Genomic DNA, 20968 nt, shown 5'->3' on the forward strand with positions numbered 1-20968 from the left:
TTCTGGTTCGTGTTTTCCTTTTCTTATTTTTGAACATTAAAACCATGTTTTCTCGTACAATGCCTTCCGCCTTCTCTGCATCTTGGGGTTCGGCACCTACAAACTCTGACAAAGTCATTGTTTTGCAAGTCACAAGTAAGTCTCAAGTCTTTGCCCTCAAGTCCGAGTCAAGTCCCGAGTCAAGACAGGCAAGCCCCGAGTCAAGTCCAAAGTCAAGACTGGAAAGTCACAAGTCAAGTCCTAAGTCCTGCATTTTGAATTTCGAGTCCTTTCAAGTCCTTTTAACCACAGACTAATATATTAACACAGATTGTGTATGCTTTTCAAACGCTGTATTTATTTATTAAAACAAGTGCATTTTAAATTGCAGGAAAGAAAATTGTGCTGACATTGCACTTTATAATAGCACTATTAACCAGTCATTTTAAAAATTAACTCATTCCTTTACAGAACAAACACATTGAAAAATAAAGTGCAAATGTACTTATTTGTACAAAAGTGTTAACATTGAAAAAACATGACATATACGTGAACATAACAAAAAAGTTGTACTTTTTATATGTCAGGGCCCTATGCTGCATTGCATTTGCAAAAGACCAAATTAGCCAAGAGTCTGTCAGTCATTTGTGCACGATGGGGGCGTAGTATGATGCCACCATGGCTGAAAACTCGCTCCACTGGAGCACTGGAGGCAGGCACTGCCAAGACTCTCATGGCCACTCGGAACAGTGAAGGAAGAGTCTTCATGTTCAATGCCCAGAACAAAAGGGGGGAGAGAGTTGTTTTGGGTTGGTGCACTACTTGTAAGTGTATCTTGTGTTTTTTATGTTGATTTAATTAAAAAAATTAAAAAAAATTAAAAAATTCTTGTGCGGCCCGATACCAATCGATCCACGGACCAGTACCGGGCCGCGGCCCGGTGGTTGGGGACCACTGAGGTAAACAACCAACAGTATGTCAGAAAGCTAGCTAAAACGGTACACATATTCATAATATAGTATACATTTTAACTGACCTTTATTTTACTATTTTTGTCTTTTTTTAGGTGGCTAAAATACGCGGTGCTGCTGACCGCCGTCTAACGTTACGTGTGATATATTGACTAACGTAACCCTGCTTAAAAAAAATCACTGAACAAAAAGTATGAATAAGGTAGTGAACTGCAACAGATTCCCGTGTTTGCAATAACGTTATAATGTTAGCAGTGAGTTTACAGCCTCACTGATTTAACTACACAGCAAATAAAAGTCACGTTACTTAGCCAATAAACGTTATCTTACATTCAAAACTTACCGTTCTTTGTGCAACTTCAAATGCCGGACGAAGTTGGAAGTTGTTGCCTCTCCATCAGTAATTTTCGAACCACATGTGTTGCATACTGCAAACCGTTTTGTGTTGACCACCTCGTAATTTTTATACCCAAACAAAATTATTTTAGGTATCATTTTTTGTTCACTGGCGTGTGGTTTGGACATGTCTTCTTCGTTGGTTGTCCTGCAATTTGATTGGATGAATGCTGTGTGATGAAAACAAAGTAGATCTAATTTGATTGGCTGTTGTACTGAGACCACACCAGCTGACACACGCAACGCTGATAGACAAGTACACAATGAAAAATACGGAGCGCTCCCGAATAACTTTTTCATCTTTGGGTTTTGGGGAAAGTAGCAAGTCATGTCAAGTCATGTCAATTCAAAAGGCTCAAGTCCAAGTGAAGTCACAAGTCATTGATGTTAAAGTCTAAGTCGAGTTGCAAGTCTTTTTACATTTTGTCAAGTCGAGTCTAAAGTCATCAAATTCATGACTCGAGTCTGACTCGAGTCCAAGTCATGTGACTCGAGTCCACACCTCTGTGTATTAGTGCCCAAGACATGGGTAACTTACACATCTGTGAAGGCGCCATTAATGCTGAAAGGTACATACAGGTTTTGGAGCAACATATGTTGCCATTCAAGCAACGTTACCATGGACGCCCCTGCTTATTTCAGCAAGACAATGCCAAGCCACGTGTTACATCAACGTGGCTTCATAATAAAAGAGTGCGGGTACTAGACTGGCCTGCCTGTAGTCCAGACCTGTCTCCCATTGAAAATGTGTGGCGCATTATGAAGCCTAAAATACCACAACGGAGACCCCCGGACTGTTGAACAACTTAAGCTGTACATCAAGCAAGAATAGGAAATAATTCCACCTGAGAAGCTTAAAAAAATGTGTCTCCTCAGTTCCCAAACATTTACTGAGCGTTGTTAAAAGGAAAGGCCATGTAACACAGTGGTGAACATGCCCTTTCCCAACTACTTTAGCACGTGTTGCAGCCATGAAAATCTACGTTGTTTATTATTTGCAAAAACTAAATAAAGTTTATGAGTTTGAACATCAAATATCTTGTCTTTGTAGTGCATTCAATTGAATATGGGTTGAAAAGAATTTGCAAATCATTGTATTCCGTTTATATTTACATCTAACACAATTTCCCAACTCATATGGAAATGGGGTTTGTACATGCTTCAAGAGCATTCCCGCTTTTCGTCGCTTTCAGCAGCTACGCGTGTTTGTACCATAGTGTAATGAAAAGACGGAGGTGAATTATCTTGTCCTCATTAGGTGTCTTCGACTCTTTGTGCGGTGCGGTGGGCCCGCAGGCCAGCTAGCATCACACAGTGCAATAAAATTAGCATGTAGCAGCTAACATGGAAAAAATCATTACAAAACCAAATGCCACCGCACCAATGTGGGAATATTTCAGTTGAAACATTTTGAACAAGATGAGCGTATCAACACAGAGGAGTCATATACCAGTCAAATACCCACTTAAAACACAACCGACCGACAGTCGGCACTCACTTCCCGTTTGGTGAACAAGCCAGGCCAGTGTAAAAAAACAGTACAAAATAGTGTTAGCCTGCAGAAAGTGTGGTTAAATACATCGCCAAAGACATTTAATACTGTTGAAAAACTGGCATTTATAAAAATACTGCAAACTTTTGACAGACATTTTTTATGTTGTCATGTCGGTGTTTCCTCACTTGGAATCTGCCAGACTTAAGTTTTTTTTCATATGAATTGTTAATACATCTGCTTATAATGTAGTGTTTATATTGTTACTCTGCACTTTTGGTTAAAAAGATCCTAACTTGGTTGTCAGTTAAGTAATGTATGTAATCTACCTCTGCCTACATGTTCAATATTAAAGTGCAACTTTGTTTGTCAATACTTTATTTATCCATTTTATTTTATGTAAATTAGATATTTTATTGCTTTTGGTTGAGATTTTTATTCACATGTAAGAGGATGACGAATCAGTATTGATCAATGTATTATCAATACTAGAGTGATGAGGCCGATATTTCTATTTTGTCAAAATCTGTTTTGTTTTTATTAATGTTTACAAATTCAGAAAATAAGGGCCTGGAGAGCAAAAATTGTTTAATTAATAGTTAGTATAGTTGTTAAATAGCACCGTAGTTTTAGTTTATTGTGTATGATTGACTTTGTTTTGCGCAAACAAATTTATGTTAAAAAAAGACAATAAGGAACTAGTTTAAATATTGTTAAAACTGTTAATAGCACCCACAATAAAATAACAGAAAAATGTACAGTTAATACTTGTATCGGTGTTGGTATTGGTATCGGCCAAGCTCACTCATGGTTGATCGGTATCGAAATAGGCAGCATAAATCCCTGATTGAAACATTCCTAAAAATATATACTGTATAAGGGGGCTTAGATAAATCATTTGGGGCCAAAATAAATACAGTATGACATTATTGCTTTTGGAGAGTTTACATGAATGTCTGACCACAACGGTATAAGTCATAATTATCTTTGTATTACAGGAGCCACAAAGGAATTATTGACCTCCTGAGTGAAGATCAGTGTGAGTATGTGGCGAGTAGCTGTGATTAAGCAGGAACAGCTGCTATGTGGCAGGCCCTTTCAGGCAAATCTGTGCGCAAAGACGGCTTGATACCAGTTGAACTTTTCAATGAGGTGATGTCCTGACATGTACTAATCTTGTTTGGAGTTGAGACGACATGTTATATTATTAAGTGTTTGATCAGACAGTGGCGCTCAATACTCAAACAATCTGTTGTCTGGGCGGCCAAACCGAATGTTTTTTTCCAGTCAGACATAAAAAAACAATTATCAAGGAAAAAGCATGTACAGTACAAAAACTCATTCCTATTGATTTCCTTTGTAAAATTAAAAGGCCAAATGTTTTTAAGTTCCTACTATAATCTTTAAAGTTGTTTAATTAACAACCAGTACAGTTTTTTTTTTTAAAACATCTAAATATTCTGTTAAAAGTAAAATATTTTACAAAGATGTAAGATTTTGTTTAGTATTGACTGACAATTAAAATGCTGCTATCCCTCTATTATTACTAACTATAGTATTCCACATTACTAAAAACACATACATAAATTGAACTTCAATTAAAATAAAGAAATAAACAAACTTACCAACTATTATTAGTGTTGGACAGAAGAATGAATATTCCTGACTGAAGCAGAATAATCCACAGAAATGCCTCCAGCTTGTGAGCCAATAAAATGGCTGAGACAGCACTTTATTTGCGACCATCAGTCCTTTCTTTGCCATCCACTGTCTTTGCAACCGAGAAAAACGCCTCTGTTGGCGTTACCTTGCTCAGTGGCCCTTGAGCAAGTGTTTGCACGGATCAATTATTCTCCTTTCACAAATGCTGACTACTTTAGGCCTTAAGTGGTTCAAAGCCGGTCATGAACAATTTTTGGAGCTCTCAACCCGAGGCCCTCAGGTGACGTGATGCCCTAAGCCAGATGTCCTGAGCTACTCTTTGTTACCTGAGGAGGTGAATTTTTTCCCCTTGTAGTTCAGGGTAAGCTTAGAAAAACACCAGCAGGCATTGTTTGATAAGGTTAAGGTCGGGGAGAATTACAAAGCACTTTAGACTGTATGGCATGTATCGCAATCATCTATTTTAATTAACGTTTAACAAAGCCGGACGTGGTGGCCTGGTAACTGGTCCGTGATTTAAAATACACATGCTATATACAAGTTATTCTCGATTTTAGGTATGTGTACCACTAGTGGTCCGTGGGCTCCATCTGGTGGTACGCCAAATAATTACTTGATTAAAGTACAGTGAGTTATTTTCCTATATTCAAACACTGTTACTGTACAAACTGTGTGTAATGTTACAGGGCTAAACAATTTTAAATATATTTGTTAAATAAAACCTCTGCCTGGTTTTTAGTGAATACTTAGGCCTACTACGCTAATGTATTTCAATGTTCGTCATTATGGTGGTACTTAGAGAGCCAAGTATTTTCTGAGGTGGTACTTGGTAAAAAAGTTTCCGAATCACTGCTATATACATTTATGCAATCTGAAAAATGGCAGCTAAAAAAGCAAATTTTCTAAAAACAGGAGCTAATTTGCCATGCAGCAGAGGCTGAGCTTTGGCATTTAAAGAGAGGCAGCAAGAATTACTCAGTCTACAACTGCAGCAGCACTGTGTTGACCTAAAATTGTGCTTGATACAATAATATATATTTGATCATGTAGAAATAATTAATTGGACGGATACATGCAAAAACTAAAAAGTCATATTTTTTAGCTCTTGGGGGGCCCCCTAGTGGCCGCGAAGCCCTAAGCAAGCGCTTAGTTTGCTTATGCCTTGGGTGTGTCCTTTGGTATCTGCTTCTCCTTGCTGCTGTCATATGCCTTCAGCCAGTCATATGCGGGTATATATCTTCACACCAGAAGTGATGGAAACCTCTTTAACCTTTCACGTCTCAGAGCAAAAACAAAGGTGCGGAAAGTACTTATTAGGAAATGCTTTTTGCTGACGATGCTGCCCTGACTGCGCATATACGGAGGAAGCTCTTCAACAACTGGTCAACAATATCCCCTACGCATGGAGAGTTTGGCCTCAAATTCAGCCTCAAGAAGACCAAGGTCACGGGTCAAAATGTCTGCAGCCCTCCTACTATCAACATCGGTATTCGTACCCTGGAGGCAGTGGAGAATTTCACCTATATAGGCTGCAACATCTGCAGCACCCTCTCCCTTGATGCTGAGCTGAACACACGGATAAGCAAAGCAGCAACCGCCCTGGTTCTTCTAACAAAAAGGGTATGGGATATAATCAAGTTAGCCACCAATACCGAGATGAAGGTATACCAGGCTTGCGTGCTAAGTACTCTGCTTCACTGCAGCGAAAAATGGACGCTGTACTCCCGCCAAGAACGCAGACAAAATACTTTTAATCTTCGTTGCATCAAGAGAATACTGGGAATCACCAGGCTTGACCGGAAAACAAACAAAGTAGTTCTGGCACAGGCATGTATGCTTTGCTAACACAAAAACGCATGTGCCGGCTCGGCCATGTCACTCGCATGTAGGACGGCCGAATCCCGATAAACCTACTTTACGGTGAGCTTGCAACTGGCTCCAGGTCTACAGAAAGACCTGTTCTTTGTTATAAAGATGTGTGTAAATATGATCTAAAGGCAGGAAATATTAACCTGGCAAGCAGGTATGCCCTAGCTGCTGTCCGCAGCAAATGGAGGCTAGACATTAACTCTAGCATCCAAACAAGTGAGAGAAGGAGAGAGGACCGGCTTGAACAAATGAGAAAGCAAAGACAGCTGAAAGCACTACAACCAGAATCATGACCTGGCACAGACTACATCTGCAGCAATTGCAACAGAAACTGCCACTCAAGAACTGGGCTATACGGCCACAGCAGGTGCTCCAATCAGAATTTACATTAAAATCAATTAGCTTTGTAGTAATTTATATTTCGTGATGAAAATGAAAATTAAACTTAAATCATTTCGATACATTGCGCAGACTCTATTGTCTCTTGAAACAGACAGAGGCCAACATATATATATATATATATATATATATATATATATATATATATATATATATATATATATATATATATATATATATACATACAGTATATAGATCTCGCTTTGGTTCATGGCTGAGACTAGGGACCTTAGGCTTAAAAAGGTTGGTGACCACTGCACTAGTAAAATGGTGTGTGCAACCTACCATGTTTTTCTGGCACGCTCTTATTTTAAAGGCCCAACATTGTTATTTGTGTTAGTTTCTACAAAGCATTTATTATCTTCTTTGTTCACAATTTTTACATTTAAGCTACCTTAGCGCCGCAGCTTGATTAATTGAGAAAATTATTGACATTTTAAAGAATTTAATCCATGTAATGCTTTTAAAAGGCAAATGGATGGCACAAAAAGCCAAAAGGCTTATTTCCATAGTGGTCCATTAAATATTAATCACATTTGATACATTCAATAATAAAAGATATACAGTATAACCTGTAACATGTATATATAACATTTCGTAAAATGTTTTATAAATTATGTAAATATATACAGTATACATGTCAGGTGATTTGAAAAACAATATATACAAAACATAGGGGGAGGAGGGGTATATACACTATGTACATGAAGCTAGCATAGATTGTCCTCTCCTCCCTCCTTTGTGTGTATATGCGCTAACCCAGCTAACACATAACGTTAACAGAATGTTAGCTATTATTTCCCCCATATTTAGTTAAAACCAAATCTAGAAGTGATGTTTAGAAATGAATGCCTGATTTTAGAACCGTCTGTATTACTTTATTTAACATACATAAGTTAGGCTGACCATATTCTGAAATCCCAAAAAGAGGACACATATATGCGTGCCAAGGCGGGCAGCACGCCAAGGCCGCCGGGACTAGGTGAAAATTTGCCAATGATACTCGAACTTGCTTTATAAATAATATATTTATTTAAATAAAACATTTTTTCTCCTCTGTTGACAGCAGTGTTGGCGCTAGGAATGTTTAAAATGGGGTCCCAGTGACCCCATCAAGTCATAAAAATGGGGTCCCACAGTAAATTTTTGGGGTCCCACTTTTTTGTAAGCGTTTTGAAAAAAAATTATAAACGTATGCATTATCCTGTTATATCTCACATTCTATATTGTGTTTTGGAAAAAGGTTGTCATAAACATTACTTAATTAATTTAAAAAAATAATTAAAAAAGAAAACTAATTTGATACCGGTACATATATAAATGTATTCAGTTATAAACATTCATTTACTTTCTTCTTTCCTTCATGGATCTGAACTTTACCGCTGCTGGTAGTTTTTTCTATGTTTTTATTTAATAAGTTGTAGGTGTATTTATTTCAGTATAAAAGTGTAAAAAGTGTTTTGCTTTGGTCATGAAATGATGATAATGGTGTGCCAGGGCATACATACATTTTATATTTAACGCTTAAATCTCTGGAGTCTACATCAACTTCAGATCTATTCCTTAATTTCAAAATGTTTCAGTTTTTTTTTATGTTGTTTTTTTGTTTGTTTGTTTTTCCGCCCTTTTTTGTCAAACAAAACTATGTTTTTAATGGCAAACACACAAAATATACAAAATCTTCCACCAAAAATATTTTTCAAAGTGGAATATTAGATGTGAAGTAATCGGAACCTTGGACAGGTCAATAATTCATAATAACATTGATTTTGATTCAATATTATGTTTTGAGCAATGACAGTTTGAAAGAAAAAAACAGCTTTGTTTTATTAGTCAACATTGCAACTTTTTCTAAATTACATTTCACCTTTAAGCTTTTTTATTTCACTTTTGTTATGTTTTTGTTTATTTTAATAGTATTTTTAGAATGTGCCGTGGGCCTTTAAAATATTAGCTGTGGGCCGCAAATGGCACACTTTTGACACCCCTGCTATAGATAATAAAAAATTAATTCTGATAAATCTATCGATAAAAAGCAGAGCCTGGCAACGCATGCGCGTTTATCATAACGCACAGTCACCATCTCTGCTTCAGTAAACAATGACGGTGATGACGTCACTGTCAGCGATGCTAACTTGTCAGCCACTTCTACAAGAGACTCCTTTTGAACTCTCCTCGCACATTAACACTTCAAAAGGCAAACAATTGCCCCGTTTTTTGACCTGCAAAGTATGTTTTTGGGGTGGAGGAGTCTGCTCTCTATCCTCCTTCAAAACCGACCTAAAAGAACACCTCCAGGCAACTACAACCCTAGACTAACAGCCTCCCCCCACCACATCCCACCTCCCCGGATTGTAAATAATCAAATGTATATACTTGTTATTATGCTTTCTGAGCTCACTATGTTTACTGCTCGCTGTACATATCCTACCAAGTTAGACCTACACTGTTTCAATGTCCATTTCTCAGATGATATAATTGATGACTGAAGTGCTGATATCAACCAAACCTAACCCCCCGCCCCAAACCCCTCCACATCCCACCCCCCGGATTGTAAATAATGTAAATAATTCAATGATATACTCTGATTATTAACTTGTGTGGTGACTGTATTATGCTGATTGTATATATTTGTACCATGAATTGTTTAACGTGGACCCCGACTTAAGTTGAAAAACTTATTCGGGTGTTACCATTTAGTGGTCAATTGTACGGAATATGTACTGTACTGTGCAATCTACTAATAAAAGTTTAAATCAATCAATCAAGCTCAGGTGCTGGTTAGCTTGACGCTAACAGCTAACCTGTCTGCATCCTCGAACGATGTGGATCCAGCGGGAGATAAAAGTGAAGTTTCCATGGACTCACAAAGACTAAAATAACTCATTTACTGGAGTTACAAATTTTGACTTTACACTCACCTTAGTGTTTACAATGAAGTCTTTATTTTGACAGCTCCTCGCGGTAAACTTGTCCAAGTGCAAACTGAGGCAGTAGTTGTCATTGAGAAAACTTTTGGCGAATCAAAATAAAAACGCAATAAACGTGGACGGAAATTTGACCCGGCAAATATAAACAAAACACTGGCGGAAAGCGATAATCGATACAATAAAAAAAAACACAAGCAAACCGGGTGTCTTGTTTGTCCACTCCCTCGCTCTCTCGCTCTCTCTGTCTCTGCCCCTCCCTCACGAATGCTGCTGCGTGCGCACACCTTCACAATTTGTTTTGTTTTTAACCCCTTCTTAACCCTGAACGTACATTGAAAATACACGCAACCCTAACTCAAAATGCCGGACATTTGAGGCATTTAAGAAACTCCGCCTGGACAGCCCCACAAAAGAGGACATGTCCAGGGAAAAGAGGACGTATGGTCAGTCTACATAAGTAATCAATGTTAAGACATTTGTCCATTGATTCATGATTTGCTCATGTTCTAATTGTGATGCATCGAAGAATCAATCATTTTTCCCACCATTATCTTTGCACTTAACCTCATCACTGACCATACAACAGCCCACGCCATTTTTCCACAGTTAAGGTAAAGGAGCATGTGCAGTCAAAATAAATTGCTTGATTAACCTGCTTTCACACATGATTAATGTGATCATTTTTGTGATTAATCGCATGAGTTAAGGCATGATTTTTGACATCCCTAGTAAAAATACAAGAGCATAAAGACGGGAAAAATACTGATGTGGACAACAGGAGAGTTGACAGGTATGAATATTAACTTCAAGCATTTGTTGCAGGTTGCTTAGTCTGCATCTTTTGAAAGAAGACTCACCATTTTGAAGGGCCTCATCTGTCCAGCGGGGAGAGTAATTTTCAGCTGAGTCTGAAACACATCAAACACATTTATTTGTCTAATGTCACTTTTCCAGTCCAAAATTTGGTTTTGCACCGTATGTTTATAGTTTACACAATATAAATGTGTTATTCGATTGATTTATTATGTAAATAAATGGTATAAAGGCACTATTTGTTGCGTTATGTGTTTCTGTTGCCTTTACTTGTGTTTGTTTCCTGTGTTCAGATCCGGAGCAAAGACGAACTCCAACAGTCATTTGTCAATTTGTGGTGCTTTTTATTAATATTATTAGGGGTGTCTAAGAATAGTTGACTATTTCATTCGGAGGAGTCTGATTCAACGACCAACCTCATTGTCGAATCATCGGACATTAAACTCCCGGATATTGGAACTCCTTCCCGGGTGGCAAGTTGGGTACACCGCCCGGGGCTCCATGTGTACAGCGGTTGTGTTGGAAGGATGTTCCAAGGCCGACCAAGGGCGTCTAAATTAGTGTCTATTAAACATAGGGCCGGAACCCATTGTTGGGCCGTAAGCGCCCCTGAGGGGGCCGCCCAAAAATGTGTTTCTCAGTGGTGGTCCGTATGAGCCGCAGCGGTACTCAGTTGTAATACACTTTTCCACTATTTGTGGCAGTAATGACAATTTAATTGACAGTTTATTTAATAAACATATTATTAGGGGTGTAACGATTGATTGATACATTGATATATAGTTTCATATTCCTAAATTTCAAGTATATCAATCTCGGCTCGGCAAGTTTGCCTTTCAAGAGATAGGTATCAATCCAAGATCGTTTTAAATGACGGATATTTAGAGTAGTTGAGAAACACAAATGCCAGAATTCCATTTCCGTTACCAGCCCACCGTTTGTCCACATGTTTGAAGAGATACTTGTGCATTACTCACAGATAGTTTCCTTGCCTTATTTTGGTTTGCATTTATGTTGCTTGCTCTTTCCTTCTGACCAATATGAAGCAGACTTGGATGGTTTTGCTTGCATACCTTGCAGGTCAAGCGCTTGTCACAATGCCTGCTAAGATGTCCAACATGAAGACACCCAAAACAGATTCCTTTCCGTCTTATGAAAATTATCTTCTCCCTGTGGGTCTTCTCCGCCATCTGAGGACACTGGTCAAGAGCATGATTTTTAGAGCAGCAAACACAGGCGTTTGTGGTATGAGCAGATGCACTTTGCTTTGGAGCAGGTTTAGATCTGGTTTGATCTTCCGCTTCAGGGGTTTCGATAGTAATGGTCGTGGCAAAACTGCCACCTTTGAATTTGGGTTTACTTTGAGATTTCATTCCTTTCACAGGTTTACTTCATGTACTCTGTGGTGCATTCTGAATGTCTCCAAAGACCGGGTCAGAGACAATTTTCACCTGTCGCTCAATGAATGCAACAATGTCTGAGAACTGAGGTCTGCAATGGTGGTTTTCCAATATGTCTCATGCAGAGACTCTCCAGCTTTCTCGCAGCCTGTACGGCAGCGTGGAGATCACAGTTTTCATGTTAGCTGGCATATTAAGTTCTTGCATATACTGCATGTTTTCCATGGCAGTGCAACATTCTCGAAGGAAAAGTGAGTAGGCTTGCAGAGCTCGTACATCTTCAGACTTCACCAAAGGCCAGTTAAACACTTTCTCCATGCAAGCTGCTGTTATCTGTCTATCTATGGATTCTGATGCATCATCTATGTTGCTGCTTCTTGATCTTAGCGCTGCTTTCGATACCGTCGATCATAATATTTTATTAGAGCGTATCAAAACACGTATTGGTGTGTCAGACTTAGCCTTGTCGTGGTTTAACTCTTATCTTACTGACAGGATGCAGTGCGTCTCCCATAATAATGTGACCTCGGACTATGTTAAGGTAACTTGCGGAGTTCCTCAGGGTTCGGTTCTTGGCCCTGCACTCTTTAGTATTTACATGCTGCCGCCCCTCAGGGGCGCTTACGGCCCAACAATGGGTCCCGGCCCTATGTTTAATAGACACTTATTTAGACGCCCTTGGTCGGCCTTGGAACATCCTTCCAACACAACCGCTGTACACATGGAGCCCCGTTGATTCGACAATGAGGTTGGTCATTTACATGCTGGCAACATCATACGCAAATACGGTGTTAGCTTTCACTGTTATGCTGATGACACCCAACTCTACATGCCCTTAAAGCTGACCAACACGCCGGATAGTAGTCAGCTGGAGGCGTGTCTTAATGAAATTAAACAATGGATGTCCGCTAACTTCTTGCAACTCAACGCCACGAAAACGGAAATGCTGATTATCGGTCCTGCTAGACACCGACATTTATTTAATAATACCACCTTAACATTTGACAACCAAACAATTACACAAGGCAACTCTGTAAAGAATCTGGGTATTATCTTCGACCCAACTCTCTCGTTTGAGTCACACATTAAGAGTGTTACTAAAACGGCCTTCTTTCATCTCCGTAATATCGCTAAAATTCGTTCTATTTTATTCACTAGCGACGCTGAGATCATTATTCATGCGTTCGTTACGTCTCGTCTCGATTACTGCAACGTATTATTTTCGGGTCTCCCTATGTCTAGCATTAAAAGATTACAGTTGGTACAAAATGCGGCTGCTAGACTTTTGACAAGAACAAGAAAGTTTGATCATATTACGCCTATACTGGCTCACCTGCACTGGCTTCCTGTGCACTTAAGATGCGACTTTAAGGTTTTACTACTTACGTATAAAATACTACACGGTCTAGCTCCAGCCTATCTTGCCGATTGTATTGTACCATATGTCCCGGCGAGAAATCTGCGTTCAAAGAACTCCGGCTTATTAGTGATTCCCAGAGCCCAAAAAAAGTCTGCGGGCTATAGAGCGTTTTCTATTCGGGCTCCAGTACTATGGAATGCCCTCCCGGTAACAGTTAGAGATGCTATCTCAGTAGAAGCATTTAAGTCCCATCTTAAAACTCATTTGTATACTCTAGCCTTTAAATAGCCCCCCTTTTTTAGACCAGTTGATCTGCCATTTCTTTTCCTTTCTCCTCTGCTCCCCCCTCTCCCTTGTGGAGGGGGAGACACACCGGTCCGGTGGCCATGGATGAAATGCTGGCTGTCCATAGTCGGGACCCGGGGTTGACCGCTCGCCTGTGCATCGGTTGAAAACATCTCTGCGCTGCCGACCCGTCTCCGCTTGGGATGGTTTCCTGCTGGCCCCACTATGGACTGGACTCTTACTATTATGTTGGATCCACTATGGACTGGACTCTCACAATATTATGTCAGACCCACTCGACATCCATTGCATTCGGTCTCCCCTAGAGGGGAAGGGGTTACCCACATATGCGGTCCTCTCCAAGGTTTCTCATAGTCATTCACATTGACGTCCCACTGGGGTGAGTTTTTCCTTGCCCTTATGTGGGCTCTGTACCGAGGATGTCGTTGTGGCTTGTGCAGCCCTTTGAGACACTTGTGATTTAGGGCTATATAAATAAACATTGATTGATTGATTGATCTGGTACTGGTCACCAAAGTGTTTTTTCAACAAATACTTTGCCATCTCATAGCCTCTATCAGGGGGCATGTGTTGACAGCTACGCACCAGTTCTTTAGGTTGACCCCTAGTGTACATTTCCAGATATGGCTGTATAGTAACCTGTGCAGCACGCTACATACTGTACCTTTACTTTACTTGATGCCGGCTCGTGACTTTGTTCTTGTCTTCAAAAGATTTTCTTCAAAATAAGTTCAATATCTTCGAAAAGAGTACACAACTTCAAACAGCGTTGCGCGTCCCAGCGCTGTTCAGCTGTTGCTCCAAAGCGCTGCTCAGCTATCGCTCCAAACGGCGAGGGCCGCGGCCGCCGTGGCTGTTGTTCGAACGGCTGGGATCAGCACGGCGTCTTCGGTCTGACTGCCGCTGCGTTGCTGCTGGCCCAAAACGCCGGTCACGTCCGCTGTCCTCCCGTTTCCTGGTCCAAACGAGGCAAAACAGCCCGGCCTGTAGCTGAACGCCGCCAGACAGCGTGCGCTTCAGTTCCACACACTGCGCGTTGAACACGGGCTTGAGATCCTCTTCATTAGTTCCTGACATGCAGTCTGACTACTTCCCGTCCCTAAAGAAGTGACCACTGTGTGTCTTAGCTTACATTCAATTCTTAGTCCTTTTCCAAAACGAACGAAGACTAAAGTTTTCGACTTAATGTATAGTCTTTACCTTTAAGCTGATACTGAGGGCGACTGTGTTGACTTAGTTTGACGCGTGCAAATGATTCAATGTCCAGTACTGTGGAAATATGTTTGGATATGACAATCCATTTATTTTAAACTATAGAACATAATGTCATTTTTAGTATGCTGACCTTGAATTGTACATTGTCACAGCAGCGAGACCTGACCACGCACGGCACGGTCGAAAACTGTTTGTGTCCTCCATACAATTGCCCCCGAGTGCTCCCAGCTGAACCCAATTAAATGAGGTTACCATGGCAACCCCACCATGGCAACCCCACCATAGCAACGGTCCCATCCCTGTCAACACTTCCTGGTTCTCAAGAGGAAGTGGGCGGAGCAATCTGCCGAAAAGGAAATTTAACATGAACAGAGGGCAGCAATCATTTAGAGAAAAAAAAATAAAAACAATATAAACAAATAAGGAAATTTGGCTCCAACAGTCAGTCTAAAGTTGTTCATGCGTACAACTGTATAATGAGTGAGGCAATTATGCCCCATATTACCTCATCTTCGGGCGTTCAACAACCTTCCTATGGACCTGCTCTTTGATTTTAAGAGGGAGGATTTACTTGTGGACTATGATGACTATGCCAGTTGGTGGAAGAAAAGAATGAAGGAGGCCTACACAGTAGCTTCTAAAACCGCTACAGAAGAAGCTGCTCGAAGTAGTCTACTACGACAAGAGAGTGAACGATAAAGATCTGAAATATTGAGTTAGAGTCCTCCTCCGACATCTCACTCCTAGTCCTAGAGACTAGTACTACTGGGAGGACCACATCTCCACAGCGAAGGAGAAGAAAGTGAATGACAGTCCAGTGTATCGGATCAGTTCTGAAAACGGCCAAGGAAGAGAGAAAGTGGTGCACAGGAACCTCCTGTTGCCATGTGACTTCTTACCCTCTGATAATCCACCAACACAAACTGTTGAGCCACATAAAGATTCTCCAACTGTCACAAAACAGACACATTACTGCAGTAAACTATTTTGTACAAACGTTTGTATTTTACATACAAGTTTTGTTTTGCATCATCCTAATAACAATTGAACAGTTCCAGTTATGACATCACAACCGTTCTGCACATAGAGAAACTGCAGATAATTAAAGGGGAACGGCACTTTTTGGGGAATTTTGCCTATCATTCACAATCATTATGAGAGACAAGAACACAGGTGTTTTTTTTTTTTTTTTAGGATTTTATAGATGATAAAAAAAACGCTTGAAAGGTGCGGGTAGCAGCGCACCTCTGACTTCTGGCAACAACTTGTGTTCCTACTTCCGAAATCAAACACAAATGTGTGTTTTTTAATCATGGCAGACTTGGTAACAGACAACGAAGACCACTATTTTGGGACAAATGAGGATTCACAACCTTATCTTTTTAAAGCTAAATATACAGAGGATGAACTACTTCTTCTAGAAGAGAGCATGAAGAATGATAAATGATAAATGGGTTATACTTGTATAGCGCTTTTCTACCTTCAAGGTACTCAAAGCGCTTTGACACTATTTCGACATTCACCCATTCACACACACATTCACACACTGATGGCGGGAGCTGCCATGCAAGGCGCTAACCAGCACCCATCAGGAGCAAGGGTGAAGTGTCTTGCCCAAGGACACAACGGACGTGACTAGGATGGTAGAAGGTGGGGATTGAACCCCAGTAACCAGCAACCCTCCGATTGCTGGCACGGCCACTCTACCAACTTCGCCACAAAACGATGGAGCAGACAGAAGCCGATAGAGTGAGGTGAAATCGACTCAAAGCTGCAAATGTGGAATTTGAAGCCATGCTATTTCGACATAAATGGCGTGCTTACCCAAAATCAATAGGAAATGTCCCGGGCCAGCTGGACCAGACGAACACCTGCCCATCAAGTGAGTCACTACTCATTTGGCATCACTTTTCTGAAAAAAGTATCGATATAAACCAAAAAACGGCGTGTGGGGGGTGCAAGCATCACTTTCAGATGTTTTTGATTACTTACTTATAACTTACTATGTGCTGGGACACCCCTGTACCTGGCAGAGTATAAAGCTGGACCAGTCACGTCACAGGAGACAGCGAATGAGCGTCGTCAACGTGCAACACACACACAGCCAGCCGACAGCGATGCAGCCAGGCCACGAGGTCAGCACGGCCACGGATGCGGGAGCCGGAGGAATGGAAAAGCCAGAGACGCGATAATGGCAGACAAGAAACGAAGCGTGGTGTGGTGTTATTTTTCACCAGTAGACAAAACCATGGCACGGTGCGAACTGTGTGACAAACAAGTGCCACACAGCAGTAACACCAGCAATTTATTTAAACATATGAAGACCACACACCCTGAGAGCCACAGTGAGCTGGTAAAAAGACAGGCTCACGCTGCTGTGAAAGAACCTGCACCGCCACCCGCAGCCCGGCAGAAGACCCTGCACGAAAGTCTGCAAAAAAGCCAAGTGTATCCAGGTAGTGAAAATGTGTATATTTTTGTTTATATTTAATTTATTTTACATATTTATGTTATTTATTTTAATTGTACTTTTATTATATATTGACCATAATAAATGTGGTATAAATGGTCTGTTTTTGTCTTGTGATTTGTCTTAAATAATAACAATAGTAATAATATTTTTGACTGACAAAAATTGCCAATAAGAAATTAATGGTATCGGTATCGGTATCGATGAAAATGCAAGAAAAAGTATCGGTATCGTATCGAATCCTAAAAATGTGGTATCGCCCATCCCTACTATGTACAAACAAAACATGAAATGTGGGTTAGTACTTTACAGACACTGTAATATGATTGTTCATGTCTTTCAGTCAGTACAAATTGATGTTCTATCGCATGGGTGTCAAACTCTGGCCCGCCGTGTAATTTCACTTGGCCCTTGAGGCAATATCAAATTAACACTAGAGCTGGCCCGCCGATTATGTACAGCGGCGGTACCACGGTAACACCGCATTCACCACTAATTCTCATACTTGCCAACCCTCCCGGGAGACTCCCAATTTTCAGGGCCCCTCCCGGAAATTGTCATGTCGCCTTTTCGTCCAGTCCAACGACTGCTGGCCTAGTCATATTATATGTGCGGCTTTTGCACACACACAGAAGTGAATGCAATGTATACTTGATCTTCAGCGATACAGGTTACACTGAGGGTGCCCGTATAAATTTTTTTAACATTGTTAGAAATATACGCCACACTGTGAATCCACACCAAACAAGAATGACAAACACATTTTGGGAGAACATCCGCACCGTAACACAACATAAACACAACAGAACAAATACCCAGAACCCTTTGCAGCACTAACTCTTCCGGGACGCTACAAGGTGTGTGTGTGTGTATGGGGGGGGGGGATTTTGTAGCGTCCCGGAAGAGTTAGTGCTGCAAAGGGTTCTGGGTATTTGTTCTGTTGTGTTTATGTTGTGTTACGGTGCGGATGTTCTCCCAAAATGTGTTTGTCATTCTTGTTTGGTGTGGATTCACAGTGTGGCGTATACTTCTAACAATGTTAAAGTTGCTTATACGGCCACTCTCAGTGTAAACTGTATCGCTGTTGATCAAGTATGCCTTGCATTCGCGTATGTGTGCGTACAGAAGCCGCTCATATCTTGTGACTGGGCCGGCACGTTGTTAGAAGGGATGAAAAGCGGATGTGACGACAGCTCGTAGAGGACGTTAAAAGCAGTGCTGGTAAGGCACGCCTCCAAGACTGTGGAATATGAGATATAATGACTGATGAACACCTTTGTTTGATGATGAAGGTTGCCTCAGCTCAAAGCCTGAGCCCCGACATTAATGAACTAACATCCAAGAAAAGATGCCAGGTATCTGGCTTGGGCACATCAGATTAGATCAGTGTGTTGCAAACTGACTAGTTTAAAGTCCAGAATGGTTGGTTTATTCATTATTTTATTTTCAAATTTATTAGCCTGTGGAAAAAGTTAATGTTGATATTTACCTTAGAAGGCTGCAAATAGAAAAGAGGCATTCAATGTTTATTTAAATTGTATTTGATATGCCATTGATATTTTTTAATTATTATTATTTGAAACTCGATTTTGCATGTCACTATAAAGTTATATAAGCTTTGCTTGTTCAATATTTAATGCAAAACTTCTTTGGGTCCCTATCAAAAAGGTTAATTTGTTCAACCTTGGCCCGCGGCTTTGTTCAGTTTAAAATTCTGTATTTGAGTTTGACACCCCTGTTCTATCGCATTGTGTTGTGCATTACAAACTCAAACACGTATTTTGCTGACGTAGAAGCTAGCTTATTTCTTGCCATAGTTAGCTTTTACGGCTAATACCGTAGCACGCTAATGTGTTACTACGCTACAAAAAGTGTTTGCTCTTACAATAACAACGTTGCTACAGTTTGATTACTATACAGGTTACGGAACGTAAGTGAAGTGTTGTTGACCGTTTTTGAATGCATTTTTTTTAAATTGATTTAGAGGTTGAATTGACCAGCTCAGTGGCCTTGCGGTTAGAGTGTCCGCCCTGACACTGGGAGGTTGTGAGTTCAAACCCCGGTCGAGTCATACCAATTACTACAGAAAAGAGAATAGAATAGAAAGTACTTTATTGATTCCTGGGGGAAATTCAGCACCACAGTTTGCTCACAACAAAATGGGACCCACAGCCTCCCTGCTTGGCACTTAGCATCAAGGGTTGGAATTGGGGGTTAAATCACCAAATGATTCCCGAGCGCGGCCACCGCTGCTGCTCACCTCACCTCCCAGGGGGTGAACATGGGGATGGGTCAAATGCAGAGGACACATTTCACCACACCTAGTGTGTGTGACAATCGTTGGGACTTTAACTTAATTGATTTCTCCCATTAGCAGCATTGCCAGCCACCGAAAACAAGCTGGTTTTTATGTGTTATAAAAGGGAATAAAAACGTATGTCTTATTGTCTCTCATAATGATTGTGAACAATAGTCACGTGAGTCACGTAGATGACTGCAGATATTTTTTCCCCCCATTTTTCACGTAACCCTATTAATTACAAGTAAGTATATATTAATTTTAGGAATGGAATTCAATTTATTTGAAAGCAGTTTGTGTTGTGTGGCTTCACTGGTCTGGGATCAGACTGTCCCTCAACCCCTCCTCCTTGTCGACATCTGCAGTCGCAAGTTGCTCCCTCGGAAAACGCAAAATATTAACGCCTCTGTTTTAGAAAGACAGGCAGGCAAATAACCACCCTTAACTTGGAGCAAATGTGCCGCCTTCTCTATATCAAAAGTGCCATCCATCCATCCATCCATTTTCTACCGCTAATTCCCTTCGGGGTCGCGGGGGGCGCTGGAGCCTATCTCAGCTACAATCGGGCGGAAGGCGGGGTACACCCTGGACAAGTCGCCACCTCATCGCAGATCAAAAGTGCCACTAATGGAAATGAGCAGAGGTAGTCTCGAAAACTGGCGAGTTCTGTTTTGAATTTTTTTTTTTCTTATGCGTTCGCCCTCACTGAGATTGCGCCCTAGGCGGTCGCCCACATTGCCTATAGCAAAAACAGGTCCGGTTGTCATGTAATGCGTGTGTCCATTGAAATATTAATACGAGTACACTGTGCTCCCACACCGTTGCTAATTCATGTATTAGACTGTGATACATGTTGTATTTTTCCCTGTATGTATGTTGAGTTAAAACCACACTAAGCAATTGCTGGGTGCTCATAGAAAGTCCAAAATGCTTTATGTTCATTTCATTAAGGATAAATACACATGAATATAAGAAAATACTTTGATTGAAAATGTATTTCGTTGACTAAATACAGTTAATAGAAGTCATAGAGAAGATAAACATGTGATTAAAAAGGATAGTTAAAAAAAATATTACCACAGTATTTTTTAACATTGCATGTTTTGTAGACCAGTGGTCCCCAACCACCGGGCCGCGGCCTGGTACCGGTCCGTGGATCGATTGGTATCGGGCCGCACAAGAATTAAAAAAATAAAATAAAATGAAAATAATTTTTATTTTTAAAAAAAATTTTTTTATTAAATCAACATAAAAAACACAAGATACACTTACAATTAGTGCACCAACCCAAAAAACCTTCCTGCCCCATTTACACTCATTCGCACAAAAGGGTTGTTTCTCTCTGTTATTAATATTTCTGGTTCCTACATTATATATCAATATAGCCCAATACAGTCTGCAGGGATA

At 40.5% G+C, this 20968-nt stretch overlaps 1 protein-coding gene across 6 annotated transcripts in view; it reads right to left on the minus strand.

Moving 5' to 3' along the window:
• thrb (thyroid hormone receptor beta) overlaps positions 1-20968 on the minus strand; it is a 113708-nt gene that overhangs the window by 35286 nt on the left and 57454 nt on the right. For 5 of the 6 annotated variants that reach the window (XM_061966830.2, XM_061966828.2, XM_061966829.2 and 2 more), the window contains one exon: positions 10556-10606. In XM_061966830.2, coding sequence (XP_061822814.1) covers positions 10556-10606 — 51 coding nt within the window. Of the gene's footprint in view, positions 1-4463; positions 4620-10555; positions 10607-20968 lie in introns of those variants that run through there. The other variant, XM_061966827.1, reaches the window with a different exon arrangement.

Source organism: Nerophis lumbriciformis, linkage group LG11, assembly GCF_033978685.3.
Source record: "Nerophis lumbriciformis linkage group LG11, RoL_Nlum_v2.1, whole genome shotgun sequence".
In the NCBI taxonomy this organism is placed as follows: domain Eukaryota; kingdom Metazoa; phylum Chordata; class Actinopteri; order Syngnathiformes; family Syngnathidae; genus Nerophis; species Nerophis lumbriciformis.